This window comes from Geosmithia morbida (genome assembly GCF_012550715.1).
Source record: "Geosmithia morbida isolate 1262 chromosome Unknown scaffold_7, whole genome shotgun sequence".
Classification (NCBI taxonomy): Eukaryota; Fungi; Ascomycota; class Sordariomycetes; order Hypocreales; family Bionectriaceae; genus Geosmithia; species Geosmithia morbida.
The window spans coordinates 1,055,958-1,072,380 of record NW_023336194.1 but is presented as its reverse complement, the minus strand read 5'-3'; the positions used below and the strand labels follow the sequence as shown (position 1 = coordinate 1,072,380).

At 54.2% G+C, this 16,423-nt stretch overlaps 6 protein-coding genes across 6 annotated transcripts; 3 read left to right on the top strand and 3 right to left on the bottom strand.

The window, feature by feature from the left end:
- Nucleotides 1-385: 385 nt before the first annotated feature.
- Nucleotides 386-1,494, bottom strand: GMORB2_7175 (WW domain; the record flags this gene model as incomplete). The annotated part of the gene is made up of 2 exons (XM_035469140.1): nt 386-1,290; nt 1,365-1,494. 2 exons carry the CDS (start codon nt 1,492-1,494, stop codon nt 386-388), a joined length of 1,035 nt encoding a protein of 344 aa, XP_035321520.1.
- A 1,892-nt stretch (nt 1,495-3,386) lies between these two features.
- Nucleotides 3,387-4,985, top strand: GMORB2_7174 (Caspase domain; the record flags this gene model as incomplete). The annotated part of the gene is made up of 4 exons (XM_035469139.1): nt 3,387-4,089; nt 4,186-4,624; nt 4,718-4,887; nt 4,960-4,985. The coding sequence occupies 4 exons, from the start codon at nt 3,387-3,389 to the stop codon at nt 4,983-4,985; spliced, it is 1,338 nt and encodes a 445-aa protein (XP_035321519.1).
- Nucleotides 4,986-6,920: 1,935 nt separating this feature from the next.
- GMORB2_7173 (Protein of unknown function (DUF3405)) lies at nt 6,921-8,552 on the top strand (the record flags this gene model as incomplete). Its single annotated transcript, XM_035469138.1, has 2 exons — nt 6,921-7,095; nt 7,180-8,552. The coding sequence occupies 2 exons, from the start codon at nt 6,921-6,923 to the stop codon at nt 8,550-8,552; spliced, it is 1,548 nt and encodes a 515-aa protein (XP_035321518.1).
- A 353-nt stretch (nt 8,553-8,905) lies between these two features.
- On the bottom strand, nt 8,906-9,718 carry GMORB2_7172 (fructosamine 3 kinase; the record flags this gene model as incomplete). Its single annotated transcript, XM_035469137.1, has 2 exons — nt 8,906-9,093; nt 9,172-9,718. The coding sequence occupies 2 exons, from the start codon at nt 9,716-9,718 to the stop codon at nt 8,906-8,908; spliced, it is 735 nt and encodes a 244-aa protein (XP_035321517.1).
- Nucleotides 9,719-10,647: 929 nt separating this feature from the next.
- On the top strand, nt 10,648-12,798 carry GMORB2_7171 (L-serine deaminase; the record flags this gene model as incomplete). The annotated part of the gene is made up of 1 exon (XM_035469136.1): nt 10,648-12,798. One exon carries the CDS (start codon nt 10,648-10,650, stop codon nt 12,796-12,798), a length of 2,151 nt encoding a protein of 716 aa, XP_035321516.1.
- Nucleotides 12,799-14,495: 1,697 nt separating this feature from the next.
- GMORB2_7170 (glycoside hydrolase family 79 protein) lies at nt 14,496-16,040 on the bottom strand (the record flags this gene model as incomplete). The annotated part of the gene is made up of 1 exon (XM_035469135.1): nt 14,496-16,040. The coding sequence occupies one exon, from the start codon at nt 16,038-16,040 to the stop codon at nt 14,496-14,498; it is 1,545 nt and encodes a 514-aa protein (XP_035321515.1).
- Nucleotides 16,041-16,423: the final 383 nt, after the last annotated feature.

Sequence of the window (16,423 nt, the reverse complement as noted above, 5' to 3'; positions counted from 1 at the left end):
GTACAGTATTTCTAGGGTGGAAAGGCGGTCAAAGTAATCATCTCGAATCAGTTTAACCCATTTGGCGTCGCTGGAGCAGTTCCTCAGTTGGGAATAGAAGTAGGTCAGGCCGCGTGTTGGGAGGCCTGCAGGTTATAAAGAGAGTACACTTAAACAGATTGCGAAACGATATGACAAGGCCACTATGCTCTTTTTGCTATCTAGAATAACAAAGTGAAGATGAAGTCTGATTCGATATTCATCAGCAATCGTATATAAACAAGAAAAGAAGGAGGAAAGCCGTAAACTCATGGTCGTATCTCATCAGCCATATGAAGCATCGGCAATCTGTACGCACTGAACCAACACTCCTTCGTTGCCGCCTAATCAGGAAAGCGTGACTCTACTAATCGTCCTCGTCATAATCGTAGCTCTGCTCCTCTTCGTGGTCACTGCTGCTGCTGCTGCTGCTGCTGCCAGATCCTTCGCGCTCCTCGGGGGGAGGCTCGTTGTAGTAGTTGTTGACAACTACGGGCTGCTGCTCGCCGTAGCCGCCACCACCGTAGGAGTCATAAGACTGGGGAGGTGGCTGGTTGTGATGCTCGTCATCACTGTGGTCAAGAGCCTCGTTTAGGAGGGCACCTCCAATAGCGCCAGCGGCAAGGCCACCAGCAGCACCCAAAAGAATGCCCGACTTGCCGCTCTTCTTCTTCTCCTCATCCCTGTTCTCATGATGGCCATCATCTGGGGCGCCAGAGTAGCCAGCCGCGGCTCCGTAGCCCTCGGGGCTGGGACCGCCGGGGTGGCCGCTCTGGTTAGGAGGGTAGCCACCGGGGCCACCCGGGTAACCACCTTGAGGAGGGTAGGGGCTGGGACTGCCATAGCCACCCTGAGGAGGGTAGCCACCGGGGCTTCCGTAGCCACCTTGGGGAGGATAGGGGCTGTGGCTGCCGTAGCCGCCCTGGCCGGGAGGACCACCAGGAGGACCGCCGTAACCTCTAGTGTCAGGGCCAGCTTGGTAGGCCGGGGGTTCCCATTGGGTACGTCCGGTGGCTTCCTCAAGGAAGTAGTTCCGCTGATAGTTTTGATCCCAGACTGCTCTCCAGCCGGGGGGGAGCGGGGGCGTTCCCTGAGGTCCGGGGGGGTGGTACGAAGGGGCAGGGGAGCCGGACTGGTAAGGGGCAGGGGAGCCGGACTGGTAAGGGGCAGGGGAGCCGGACTGGTAAGGGGCAGGAGACGAGTGCTGGGAAGGAGGTCCTCCGTACTGGTTCTGGTTGTAGCCGCCGCCGTAGGGCTGAGGTGGAGGTCCGCCTATATAAATAAGGTGGTCAATATGTCAGTAATAATTCCTCAATGTGCGATATTTGTGAGGATTGTAGACGAACCTCCTCCGTATCCCTGAGGGGATGGTGACCCATAGCCACTACCACCAGATGGGTACTGAGAATGACCCTCCTTCTTCTCGCCGGGGTTCATCTGCGACAACTGGTCGGTGATCTTCTTGAGGAAAGACATGATGAGATATTCGAGCGAAGCTCGGGAGAAAAGTTGACCCGTTAACAAGATGATGATGCTGGCGAGCTGAGCCCTGATGAAGTGTATCAGCAGCTCTTGGGGATATCGGGAGAAGATTACGAAAGAAGAAAGAAGAAGAAAAGAGTTGGGTGAGAGAAAGAAAGAAAGAAACGGGAAAATCAGAGGAGAAAAAAGAGGTCAGAAGACTACAAGGTTGAGCGCTCTGCAGGAGAGTTATATTCGCACTGGTCATAAAGACACACAGGAGGGAGCCCACATTCATCCACATCAGTGACAGGACAATAATAGGGAGGGGCGGTTTCGGGTACACTATGGATTTAATGTTGGGACAAGCCATGTGCCAAGGGCCAAGGCACCGTGTATACCCGTTTGTACCCCAATCCGGCAGTAGCGTCACGCGTAAATACACTGCTCTATTGAAGGCGAGGCCAGGTAAAGGACTGAGCAGTAGGCAAGCCATGAGAAGGCCGTAGTAGCGGACTGTCGTGTACACCATGCGTGCTGATGTGCATCCTGTTCCTCTACTCCATGCCACCCTCAGTCAGAAGCCAATGATCCCAATCTGAGGATGAGGTGAGCGGAAAGGGTGGGGTCGGAAGATGCTGCCAAGAAGCTATTCGCCCACTGGGTCCACGAATGCTGATGCGGTTAATATTTGTGTTTCTTTTGATGGAGGCCTGAAGACGGAAGATGAGCAGGTCCTTTTGTTTCCAGAGGTTCCGTTGGACCACTTAGTATTCCCGGGCGAGCCTATTTGTCTGCCATGTGATGCGGTGACGATGCCGGCCTTCTTTCGTTCATGGGCCGTGAGTCCATAAGTCCATGGCAGGTTCAGGTTGCTGACAAGACGAACAAAGGCCATTGGGTGTGGTCCACTTTGACTCTGGACCCTTGGAGATTGACTGTTGGCCGACGCGTACAGCGTACAGTATATCACTTGAAGAGCGGGGATTTTTCTTAGCCCTGGGGCGGCAAAGGCGCTGAGGCAGACACACGGGCTTCCAAGTGATGGATATGCCTCACACACAGGTAACATTGCATGATGGATGCGGATGGGCCGGGGATTTGGTATCCGAAGAGTATTACATGTGGTAATAAAACGTCTTGTGTTTGGCCAAGGGGCGTTATTGACACTGTACGAGTCGCGATGCAGGGACGAATAGTAGAATGGCGACGTGGTGGTGATGGATACTGAACCTCCATACCTAGACACTGGAGAAGTACCTGGACACTGGAGAAGCTGGGCTGACAGCGGGACAATACCGTCCATACATGATATCTATAAACCTATGGACCTAGAGGCTGGAGGGTACAGTGATCGTTACAGTAGTGTGCCACTCTGTAAGGTAGGAGGGGTAACAACAGCAGTGGGGTGGGAGGGTCACTCTTTGCCAAGCTACACGGGCTGTGGTGCCCTCCCGTTGATCCAGCTGGCAAGTGCGCCCTCGGCCCCCGCCCAAAGGTTGCTCCTGCCCCTCTTTGGTGTGTGCTTGCCCTCCACGAGCGTTTTTCGGAACGCAACTGCCCCTCAAAAGTACGCGTATGCTTTGCACCCACCGGCTTCGGCCTGATTGGATCTCGGAACAATCTGACAAACATCATGAGCCGCTTGACCTGAACACCTGCATACCCTATTTTCTATTATTTTCTTGGCCACCTTCCTCCAAGCTCTCTCTCCCTCTTTACCTGCAAACCTTCGTGAAACGACTCCGACCCTGACCCCGACTCCGACCTTCAATCCTTAGAATATCTCCTCCCCTTTTCTCCCGTCCTTTTCCCGACGACCCGATAGTTCGATCGCCCCCCCCTTTCAGCCAACCAGATCGACCGTCAAGCATCCACCCGCCTACCAGCCAACCCCACCGTGCACAATGTCCTACCCGGGCCAGGGCTATAACGGTTCCAGCAACCATTCAGGCGGTCGTCACAGCCAGGGTTACCAGCAAGGGGGCTATGGAGGATATGCGCCTCCTGCTGGCCCTCCCCCCGGCGCTTACCAACAGCATGGCTACGCTCCTCCTCCCGGTCCTCCCCCGTCCGGAGGCGGCTATGGAGGATATGCCCCTCCCTCCGGCCCCCCTCCCGGTTACGGCAACCGTCCCGCATACGGTGGTGGCGGCAGCAGCGGCCGGTACGATGAAGATCTCGCATATGGGAAGCTGCCACCGCAGCAAGGCTCGTACGGACAGCCTCAGGGCGGACACAATGGCGGCGGATACAGTCGTGGAGGACGGGGTGGTGCGCCGCCGCCGTCGGCGCCGCAGAACTTCGGCCACGGTGCCCCCCCGGGCTACCAGTTCAAGTACTCGAGATGTACGGGAACGCGCAAGGCCTTGCTGATTGGCATCAACTACATTGGCCAGAAGGGCGAGCTGAGAGGTTGTATCAACGACGTTCACAATGTCATGAACTTCCTCATCCAGCAGTACCACTACAAAAAGGAGGACATGGTCATCCTCACCGATGACCAGCGCAACCCTGTCATGCAGCCTACCAAGGCCAACATCTTCCGCGCGATTCAGTGGCTCGTCAAAGATGCTGACAGCGACGATTCACTGTTCCTCCACTACTCCGGTTAGTCTGTCCCCGAGTTTTCAACTTGCGAGAGTGTCGCGTCGCGAAGGGCGAAGGGAAGAACAAAGGTTGCTAATCCTTCCGGTACCCATCCAGGCCACGGTGGTCAAGCAAAGGACCTGGAGGGCGAGGAAGACGACGGTTACGACGAGGTCATCTATCCTGTGGACTACCAGACAGCCGGTCACATTGTTGACGATGAGCTCCACATGAGGGTGGTGCGCCCCCTGCGCGCGGGTGTGCGTCTGACTGCAATCTTTGACTCGTGTCACTCGGCCACGGTCCTGGATCTGCCCTACGTCTATTCCACCAAAGGTGTCCTCAAGGAGCCCAACTTGGCCAAGGAGGCCGGCGAGGGTCTCCTGGGAGCGCTCTCATCGTACGCTCAGGGAGACCTCGGTGGTGTCGCCAAGTCTGTCTTCAGCTTCGCCAAATCCGCGTACAAGGGAGACTCAGCCTTCAAGAAGACCAAGGATACGAGGACGTCACCGGCCGATGTCGTCATGTGGTCGGGCAGCAAGGATGATCAGACTTCGTGAGTACCTTCACCGGACAGAAAGCATTCCATGATTGCCAAGGAGAAGACGAAAGAATGCAATGCAGCTAACACGTACATCTCCCCCCGCAGCGCCGACGCCACAATTGACAGCCGGGCGACGGGCGCCATGTCTTACGCCTTCATCAAGGCGCTCAAGGCCAACCCGCAACAGAGCTATGTCGAGCTACTCAACAGCATTCGCGATATCCTCGAGAAGGGATACTCGCAGAAGCCGCAGCTGTCGAGCAGTCACCCCATAGGTATGTTTTCATGGACTCTACCCTTTCCCGAGCGTCGAGTTGTAGGTAGCAGTAACTCACCAGGCGATACAGACACGGACCTGCTCTTTATAATGTAGATGAAATGAATTACGGATTCGACATGCTGATGACGAGCGCATGTGTTGACGGTTAATTGGAATGGGATAGGATGGGACAAATGTATTACCTATTACACTACAAGGAAGCATGATCAAATCATCATCTATCAAATGTGTGTCCGACGTGTCATTATGGATTTTTTTTTTCCTGCAATGCCCCTTTCTCTTGTTTATTTTTACTAGTCCGTGTTGATCTGTCTGCTGGTCTGTATGTTATTATGATAGAAGCAATAGCGGCGAATGGCAGAATACGGCGAGACGCGACACATTGATCACACCCATTCAACCTCAGGGGACATGAATAGATGCCACTAAGCAGGGGGGGGGGAAGGAGGCAGTGTGTTATATATTAGTTGTTATTTTTAATTAATACCCCACAGATCACAGGGCTTTTACGAGCGATGAGTGGAAGTAACAGGGTTCTCTCTCCGATGCATCGTGATTCTTATCACCCATCGTACATGTATCACAAGTAATGGTATGTTGTTGCCTTGTTGATCTGGGTCTCAAACCAGGTTCATGCTGTCCATTAGCGAACCGTTTGAGGAAGGAAAAAATAAGTACCCAAGCCGAAGAGGCCAAGTCTCTCTTTTTTTCGGTCCAAGGGGGAAGTTGGCTGTTAGTCTAACCCAAGACGGAAGTGGCATGGAATAGAACGCCACCGGGTGTTATACTCCGTTGAGTATGGAAGTACAATCAGTATACTTGTTACTTCTTTACAATAGGGGGGAGCAGTTATATTTCTGCTATAAAGAGGAGTAGGAAAAACGGATTATGCAGGTGAATAAAAGAAGAGAAAAGGTAAAATGAAGAAAGAGGAAGAAGAAGAAAGAGAGATGAAACCATAGTTAGACCCTATGTTAATATATGAAGGCTATGCCCTGCGCTACTATACGTAGATACGAAGGATCCAGAGACCCAGAGTATTAACTCAGTCAAAATAATGCACCCGGAGCATCACTGAAATGCAACAAAGTAAATGCCTGTATCACTCTGTAGTCTGGACGGAATGAGTTATTACGCCGTGGTTCATGGTCCATGAATGGTCCCACGTACGAGAACATCCCTGAACGCGTCACCTTACTGCCACTCCATCCTTTTCTCTCTTCTCTATCTCCCTCTCTGTCTGTCTCTCCTGGGTTGGTTCTCATCCTTCGTTCTCGGCTCTAACCCCTTCCTGTACGAGTACGGAGTGCAGGTACATGCGTATAATACAGGTACGGGTACCCCCTTCCCTGCGGTAGGTAGCGTTGCTACTAATTATAGTCGACTATTGATTCCTGTATGGAGGCAATGCCCCAGGCCCAACAACCAAGTTTAAAAGACTAACTGCCCTTTTTTCTTCTCCCCCCTCTTTCGTTGCTTTAACCCTCTTTGACACACACACTCTCTCTCTCGTTTCTTGTGTATCACAGTCACTCGTTTATTTCTTCTTCTTAATCTTCTTCTCCTTCTACGCCCTCACACACCCAGTGGCGTGACTAGGACAGCTTCAATGACATCTGTACTCTAATGAGAAATAACACCCCAACAACCACTATGACATTGACCTTTCACGATGAAAAAAGACACCACTCACCCAGTCGTGCCTTGATCCGTCGTCTGCCCACTAAGCGAAGGGTTCGCTCCCTCGTCACATTGATCCTGGCAGCCTGCATCGTCACCGTGCACTTCCGAGACCTGCTTCCCTTTTCTTCCGATGACGACGAGTACGCCCAACTTAGCAAGATAGGCCTCGAACCTTGTGTCGGTGCGAGGGGTAAGCTCCTCAATGAGAGTGCCGATGATGCACTGCACAAGATCCAAGGTCTACGTAAGGAAATCCCATCTAACTCCCCGGGTCAGGGAACTGTCGGGTTTCGGCCGCATCATTGGACTGGCTGACCGACTCTGTCCTGGCGAACAGCATTCAACATGAGCCCCCTCTTCGGATCGCACCGCGAGCTCGGCCTGAGCTCGACCTGGATGACGGCCGACGGACGGTATGGACCCTATGGATTCGGCGAGGACGACCCCACCACCTACAAGCGGAGCAGGGTCGACTGGGACTTGCTGGACTGGGGGGAGCTTGTCGATCAGTGTCTCGAGCGTAACATCCACCGCTATCCCTTGGGTGTCCCCTCTGCAAGAGTGGCCGACAGACCTAGATTCACCCTGCGACCGGAAACGACAGCTGCTTCCAGACACGAGAGCCAACACCCGGCCATGCCCAGGCCCATGCTCAAGCACTCCAAGCCCAAGCGTTTCAAGTCAGATGATCATCCCCACACGACGCGCACCGCCTTGGTGCTCCGATCGTACGAAGGCTTCAACTACACCGAAGAAGTCATGTGGATGATCCGCTCGCTCATCACCGAGGCATCGCTCAAGACTGGCGGACGCTACAGCCTCATCCTCCTCGTCAACGTCCAGGACAAGGGGTGGGCTATCCATGAGTCTCCCGAACACTACCAGCGCGCCTTTCAGGCCATGCACATCCCTCCCGAGCTCTGGTCCCTGACGCTGCTCTGGGACGAGAACCTACTCGAGAGTTGGTACCCTCTCGCCACCGAGCACCGCACCATGTGGCAGGTCAACCAGCCCCTGCAGCTCCTGGCCCACCACTACCCAGAGTACGACCATTTTTGGCAGCTCGAGATGGACCAGCGCTTCATGGGTGACGCCCTCGAGTACCTCGACGCCGTACACACATTCTCCCTCCTCGAACCACGCAAACAAGCCCTCGAGCGTGCCACGTACCCTTACATTGAGCGCAACTACAAATCGTACGATGATTTCATCAACCAGGTCAGCCTTGCCAACAACGGTGGATCGCGTGCCTGGCCCGCCCTACGCATACCCGACGTGGAGCCCATCGGCCCCGAGCCACCCACCCCGCACCCTGAAGACACGCGTGGGTACAGCTCCTATGGCTTGGGCGAAGAGGCAGACGTCGTCCTCACCAGCTTCTGCGAGGACGTTCGCGACGTGCCCGAGTGGGTCTTTAATGACTGGTACAGGGGCGAATTGACCCAGGGCAGCGAAACCCCACGCTTTTTCTGCCCGCCCGCCATCGCTCGCGCCAGCCGCAAGCTTCTCGGCGCCGTGCATGAAGCTCAGGTCCGTACGGGTATCAGCGTTCCCAGCGAGGCCACCCTGCCCTCCTGGGCTCTTTGGCTGGGGCTCAAGCTTAGCTACCCGCCTCAGCCTGTGTACATGCAGCCTGCCGGTGGTGCTGTTGCTGCTCCTGCTGCTCGCGTGCAGGAAGATTATAAAGAAGAGGAGGAGGACGAGTCCTTTACCCACGAGGACCGGTTTGAAGTGCTACGCACCCTACTGGGTGACAGACCCTTTGATTCACGCGACGGCTTGGCGCACGCGAAACCCCAGTCGTTTGCCAGCAAGGGCCTCACCTACTGGTGGGCTAGCGACTACCCACGCCAAGTCATGGATGCGTGGATGGGCGATGATACAAATGACATGGATGCGCGTGCCGTGGCGCCCATGCTTGTCGAGCACGACGGGCAGGTCTATGCACCCAACTTTGTCATGCATCCTGTAAAGTAGACAGTTAATTTAATGTAGTTCTTCGGCAAAGGCGTTCTGGATTTCAGGCAATCTTGGAATTATGAGGGTTTTGATATATCTGGAGTACGGAATGGGAATCTGAATCTGAATCGGTTATATTGACGACTGGTATATATGGAACATATATATAGTAATGAAGATAAAGCACACTTGTACACAACAGGAGTTAGTTAATGCCATCGTGGTGAGGTTAACCAATTTCAAGGCCGTCGGGGGCAAACTAATTTTTTGCAGATCATTGGGAAAATTTGGCAACCAATTCTCGCATGGTGGATACGACACTTTCATATGTCAGTAAATCCAGACTGAAGCGCCCATCAGAAGAACAGAGCTTACGTGTGGCGATAGTTTTCATCGTCCTTGTAGAGAATTGAATCTAGGAGATTGACCCGCACAGAGTATAGCTCACCCCTGTCGTCGAATTCATCGGCCGGTTCGGCGGGGGGGAAGTGCCGGCAGTACCTGGCGCGGTATGGTGCTCCGATTTCGTTCCACGGCTGTCGCCAGACGGCCAGTTCATCTAGTTGGTAATATATCATATGAGCATATTTCGAAATTCGGGGTAAGAGACAAAGGGTAGAAAGAGAAGAGTTCCCACATTCGTTGTGGGCGTAGAACCCCGCAGCATCAAAAATAATGGGCTCGCTTGTCTTCTTATCTGTCGCAGTGTTGCCATTCCACAAATCTCCATGGATGAGAGACGGGCGTATCGGCTTGGACCCTGTCTCAAGAGGCCTCAGAAGCCGCGGCACCACCTCTTCAAACAGCGGTCCTGCCAGGTCCAGAATCTCGGCATTGCGCCCACGGGCTTCCTGCTCCATGTCGATGAGCACACGGGTGGTACGGATGAAATACTCCTCCCACGAGTCGGACCAGCCGTGCTCGATGGGCACGTTCCCGTGGTACGTGGTGCAGCCGAAGCCGAAACGTCCGTCTCGGGAGGTGATGGTCCGGTGCATGTCAGCCACCAGAGCGGGGAAGCGCTCCAAGTCGGGCAGCTTGCTGGAGTCCATGTCGCGGAATTCGCAGAGGAGGAAGTGCACGCCATCTAGGGAGTCGTAGGTGCCCCGGGCGAGAGGCTGTGGTACAAATGATGGGTTGTGCCTGTAAATTTCTGACATAGCCATGAATTCACCCAAGACCATTTTGCGGCCTCGCTCACCCGCGCAGGCCTGCACATCTCGTTAGGGAAATTTTTGGGCATAGCGTGAATATTGTAGTCCCTTCCTACCTTGAGAAAATATCGTTCATTGATGCCATCTCTGGTAGTGTCTATACGGGCGGTTCGGGTCCAGTAGCTCTTGCTGTGAGGTGATATACTCGTGATCTGCGTCCCGGGAGGGAGCTCTGTGAAAATGTGTCAGTGCCGGTAACGGCGAAGAGACGTTGAGGTAAAGAGCGTGAACAGACTGTTATGAACCTCCGCATCTACAGATTGGATGGCCTCAATGGGCACACCGATATCTTTCTCATAACTGTTAGTGCCGGAGGAAGGCATGATGTCAATGTTTACGTCGTGATATATCAACTCAAAAAAAGGCACGCAAGGCCCGTAGGGTGGGTGGTTGCTTCCGTTTCTGGCAATTAGCTGTCACCTTTTCTATGAATTAGGCATTACAGATACAAGCAGGAGCGACGTAGCTGTGATGGGGGAAGGAGCGTCCGATCAAGGACGGCTTAAGCAGGGGACCAGGCCGGCACCAACAGCAAATAGAAATGATATGATTGGTTCTTATCGTTGACAACCCCACTGTAGCTTCCTCCAGCGCTCTGCAAATCCCTGTAGCGCCCGCTGTATAATCACGTCGCACGGAGGAAATACGAGCTCTGCCGTAGGTAAAGACGGCGTACTCACCGACCGTCGGATCATATCCGAACATAGCTTCCCCCCATGACGTCCTCAACAAACTTTCCCCTGGATTTCCTCTTCTTTGTTCCAGCCAAGTGTCAATACTTGGACCCGAGGTCACAGTCAGCTCGTCCTTGAGACGTTGGAGCTTCTTTGACCTCGTCTTGCACCACACTTACCCAGCAACAACACTACTGATTTCTAGTCACATTGGCTTGTACAACCATGTCGACATTCTCCCTCGCCAAACGCAGGTGCTGTGCCGCTGCTCTCGCTAGTGTCCGATCTCCATTGTCGTCGCTATGTCATCGAAAAATCACCACCGTTTCTCCCAAAAACCGTCGACGTCCCTTCACATTGCCCTTATCAGCAGCTGCTTCCAAGCCAAGGTCCATGGGCAGTGTGGCCGAGAGACCGGAACCCGAAAGCTCAGACCCCGAAATATCGGAAGCCGAGGATATAGATACGGAAACGGGAACTTACAGTGAAGCGGACCACGAACACGCCGTCATCTCGACATTCGATTTGTTTTCTATCGGCATTGGGCCCTCGTCTTCCCACACCGTGGGCCCAATGCGCGCGGGAAACATCTTCATTACAGACTTGTACGAGGCCAACCTCCTGCACAGAGTCAACCGGATCCGCGTCGCCATCTATGGCAGCTTGGCACTCACGGGCGAGGGCCACATGACCCCCTCTGCTCTGCTGCTGGGTCTAGAAAGCCAGGATGTCGAGACTGTCGATACGGCCTACGTTCCCGAGCGATTCGCCGAGATCAAGGCCAACAAGGAGCTTATCCTGGGCCATGGCTTGGGCGAGGACAAGTGCAACAAGATTGCCTTTGACTATGAGAACCACTTCATCTGGGAGTGGGGTCGCAAGCTGCCCCTCCATAGCAATGGTATGCGTATCACCGTCTTTGACGATCAGGGTTATGTGCTCGCAACCAATGACCTGTTCAGCGTGGGTGGTGGGTTTGTCGTTAACGGTGCCCTGTCTATCAACCCGGACATGCCTCCTGAGGGAAAGAAGACGGCCTCATCCAACCTCTCCCTCGACCAGCCTGCCGCCGCCCACCCCCCGGACCTGGCCGAGAACTTGTACTACAAGGAGATTCGACGATCTGACGCTGCTGGAAACCGCAAGAGGGGATCCGAGATCAAACCATTGGAAGAGGTCGGCGACCAAGACATAGTTGCACTCCCCGAGTCCAAACAAGCATCCGAAGAAACATCGGCTCTGTCGACGGCTGGACCAAGAGAGGTCGACACCAAGGACGCCCCCAAAAAGGGAGACGGCTCCCCTCAACCACGCTACCCCTTCCGCGACGCCGCCAGCCTACTCGCCCTCTGCCACAAGCACAACCTGACGATAGCCCAGCTTGTGTACGAGAATGAGAAGAGTCAGGGATACACAGACGACGAGATATACCAAAAGCTCTTCCGCATCTGGCAGGTCATGGACGAGAGCATCCTCGAAAGCGTGCAGGCGCCGCAGGACGCCATCCTCCCAGGCTCGCTAAAACTTCACCGACGCGCCCCCGCACTCTACAGGCGCCTGACCCGTGGTCTCTATCCTTCCCCGGCCAACGAGCCCGCCGGTCCGGGACCCCGAAGCTCCACGTCCACAGCTAATGAGAGCTCTTCCAAGTCCCTGACCAGGCCGCAGAACGGCCTAGCCAAGAGACAACCCCCTCCCCGTATCCACGGGACCCTCGATCACCCCATCTCGCCCTCGCCATCTCGTCGCACAACCTTCCCGACGATGGACTACTTAACCGTCTATGCCATTGCGGTCAACGAGACCAACGCGGCAGGCGGGCGCATCGTCACTGCCCCTACCAACGGTGCAGCGGGTATCATCCCCTCCATGCTCAAGTACACCATCGAGTTCATAAGTGACGATCCGGAGCGCGATGTCCCAACGTTCCTTCTCACTGCCGCCGCAATCGGCATGTTGTACAAACGTGGTGCCACCATCTCCGCTGCTGAGGGCGGATGCATGGCCGAAGTCGGGGTGGCATGTTCCATGGCAGCCGGTGCTTTTGCAGCCTGCATGGGCGCCAGTCCCGAGACCATTGAACAGGCTGCTGAGATCGGTATAGAGCATAATCTGGGCCTCACATGCGATCCCATCGGCGGGCTGGTCCAGGCGCCCTGCATCGAGCGCAACGCTCTGGGTGCTATAAAGGCTATGTCGAGTGCTAATCTTGCCTTGAGCAGCGAGACAGGTACGCAAAAGGTCAGGTTGGATGATGCAATTCGAGCCATGAGGCTCACGGCAAAGGGCATGAGGAATGAGTTCAAGGAGACGAGTCTAAGTGGGCTGGCGACTAGTGTGCCCCTCAACATTCCTGTCAGCGTGCCGGACTGTTGATTCCTTCTTCTCAATCTTGCTTTCTCATGTGATTTCATTTTCGGGATTTTGTTTAGAAAAAAAGATTTGGGTCATGCCTTCCTGCATAATCTAGCGATGGAGGACATTTGGGTTGAATTTATCTGCATGCGATTGCATTTCGGCCTGGAATAGGCATCGGATTTCGACTTGGTTCTTTTGATACGACGCGGTCGTAGATGGCCCTTATAAAGTCGTTTCTGCATGGAGTTGGAAAATATGAAGGGACAAATTCTGGTTCAAAGAACTGTTACAGCTAAAATGACATATTGTGAGTTCCGTTCATGTACATGATGCTCCTAGATGCCAGGTCCATGTCATCCCGCAATGTTCAACTCTCGTCAACGCATTGAACTAAAAATTTCTCGACATTGATGCATCTTTCAGCAGGGTGGATTCCGAATCTTTGGAGGATGAAGCTGAAGGCGGCTATGGTGTGCATTACATTTTTATAAAACTGGGTGGGTCTCTATTATCATTGGGCAGCCACCTCCCGGGAAAGTGTCTGAGGCACTGTTTCCTCGTCCTTCCAGTCTCGTAGTCTCTCATATGGGAGGCGACGGGCTGCTCGATCCGATTTCCACTCTCGAAACTACGCCACACGTACATTTTAAGAGCATACCTGTCAGTACGCGCGCATTTGCTCCCATGGCTGCGCGGCTGACCTTGCGAGGCCCCGGTAAGCCTCGATGACGCACTGGACGACGACGACAATGTGCTTGCCGACGTCCTCTATCCAGCCTAGGTGGACGAGCTCTAGATCTCGCTGACCGCTCACAAGCCGGACATTGAGGAGTTGGTTCGCCGGTACCTAGTGGTCCCTTGGGCTTTCACCCGTGATACAGCCCTGAGGGCATCTGTCAGTTTTAGCATTGCCGTCCCTGTTCGCATCCCAGCTTTTGACGGCCGTCAAGCCACCGACACCCCCAGCCATATAAGATCGGCGGTAGAGAAAATACGTGGGAGAAGAAGGAGACAGAAATAGCCACGTACATGTGGCTTCGGCAACGCTGTCCTGACGTCCCCATCCCCGTGCTGCATGGCTTTAGTCTTCCTGACGGCACATGCGTGGGTGCTGTCTCTCTGTACGAGTGTATCCGAGCTGTTCCTTATTCCCTACTGTGATACAGTCCTCCCGCCCGCAAAACGCGCCCTTTCTGTCTAGAATCATTTTGGGCTGCCAGACGAGCATCTATCTGGCTGCTCGGCCTCCCTATTCCATCTCACTAACGTATTGGATCGCCCAGGTTCAGTCCGACGGGCGTCGTGAGCCTGTCGAACCGCCCGTTGAATATGTACCAATTAGCGGGATCTCACAGGTGGGAAGACGAATTCACACAAGCAAATGAACAAGGTCATAGGACCTCGTCTTAGATTCTCTCAGCTAAATACCACATTATCCAGCAGGAGCCAGGCGCGGGCGGGCAGACTCCTACCGCCGCAGAGATTCTCACCGTGTCTCACTTCCAGCTATGGTCTAGATAGGTGCGGGTCTTTCATGACCCCGGAGCGCTATCTGTGGCACATCATTTTCCACAGTATTTCGCTATTGGGACGGACCTTCACTCACAGTCTATAGATCCGAGCTCACCCCTTTCCTACGACCTGGGGATCGAAGTTCATGGCTGTAAAATGAGGGCTCATGCGCCGTATGCGGTCATCAGGGTCAATCTGTCTGACTACATGAGTGAGACTAGAATGGCCTCGCTGCCCCTGATGCTGACAATGTTTGCCCCCGAAACCGACTCTTGCTGGGTCTCGCCCTCGGCATCGCCATACTTGAAAGACTGTCCAGCCCAAGTGACATTCGACGCATCCTTTTCATCAACCGAGGGAGCCGTCAGTCTCTTGACACTTGCGCTATTCCGAATGTAAGAAGATAAATCAAGTTGAACGGTGTAATCGCTCTCACTGGCGTCTCCATAGTACGGGTTCAGATTGAGCAAGACAAGTCTGGTCACTCGTGCGTCACTTCCCTTGTAAAGGGCATATCCCGAGAACCGATCCGGGTCTACCCCCTCGGGCGCAGCAACCTGCCGTACACGCGTGCCGGACTCGGCAAACACCTCTGTGAGAAACAGCAGACCCGCAAAACTGGGCAGCACACGTGCCTCCCCGTACTTTTCGCTCTCGCGCGGGTACAGCAGGTTGTACGCCGAGAAGCCGGGCGTGTTCGTCTGCGAGCCGCTCTGAAGGACCAGCGTGGCGCCCTGGTGCTGGTACACGGATGTGGCATTCATGACGGCGTAGGTGAGCTGCGTGTCTATCATCCACAGAGCCTGCGTGAAGGTGTCGGTCACATTGGGCCTTCCGGAACAGGCGACGGAGTTGAATTCACCCATGACCCACTCTTTGCCATGGGCTTGCGCGGCTTGGGAAGAGGGGAGGACCTCGGCGTCGGCGAAGGTGATGATCTCAGTGTGATTGAGGAGGTTCGGAATGGTCGCCAGCTCGGTTCCCTCAGATGAGCAGGTGTTGTGCACGTACGAATGGATGGAGAACTGGCCGACTTGGTCCTCCGAGTCGATCCCTGCGGGGATGAGATCTACGGGCCGTATGCGTAGCTCGGTGTCGTCGGTTGTGGCAGATGAAGCCCACCACTTGATCTGCCGGGAGTTATTGGCCTGTTCGGCGGCAGCATCAATGTCGGCTGTCCACTGTTTCCATTGGGTTACGTATTTGGATGTGCTATCGTTCCAACGGGTTTCTGGATAGTTGTTCGGTTCGTTGCCTAGCTCAAAGTACTTGATACGGTCCGGCTGATACTTGAGCGAGGCGGCTGCGAGGTCCTCGGCAATCTGCAGACTGTCGTTGTAGAAGTTGAGCGTAGAGATGAAGCCAACGCCTTCGGCGAAGCTGGACCAGCTGCCGTAGTAACCCGGTCCGACGGTTGTCCGGTATACCTCGCCATTGTTCCCCATGGTGCGGACAATGTCCTCCTCTGCGTCCTGGTCGAAGATCAGACTGTCCTGAGTGATGCCGCCGGGCCGCAGTATAGGCTCGCCGCCACGGTCGGCAATGTGGTTTATTAGCTTGAAAAACAGGTCATTGGGCTCTGCTGCTGTCCCAACGAATTCTTGCCAAAAGGCTGTCTCGATTGAGATGGATGAAAAGGAAGGGTGGTGTTGAATAGATGCGTCTCCATCGTTTATGTCGGATAGCTTGACTGCAGCGAGGCAGGCTACAGCCTGGCATAAGAAGGAAGTGCCGATCCGGAAACTCATAATAGTAAACCGCATTCAGAGTTGGAGTCTTCATGACGAATCTGCTCGCATTTCACTCCAGACGAGGCCGACGTGGATCTCTTATACGTCTGTTGAACTCTGCGCACAAGCACATACATTGCTCCGTACCGGTACTATTAGTATGATGTTATTGAGATATAGATACGGGATGCAATATCCATCATTGCTACGTTGTAACAGCCGATCCAATGACCGTGCAAACTCTCATGGGAAACCTCTTCCGTTTACTTATCCTGAATGGTGCGGTAAACCAGATCAAACCCCGCATTACGGTACGGAACGCTCGAACATGCTTCAACATCCGTTTGTTGCCGCCCAGAGACAGGTCGGTGATTGATCGACGTGAATGACGATGATTTCCA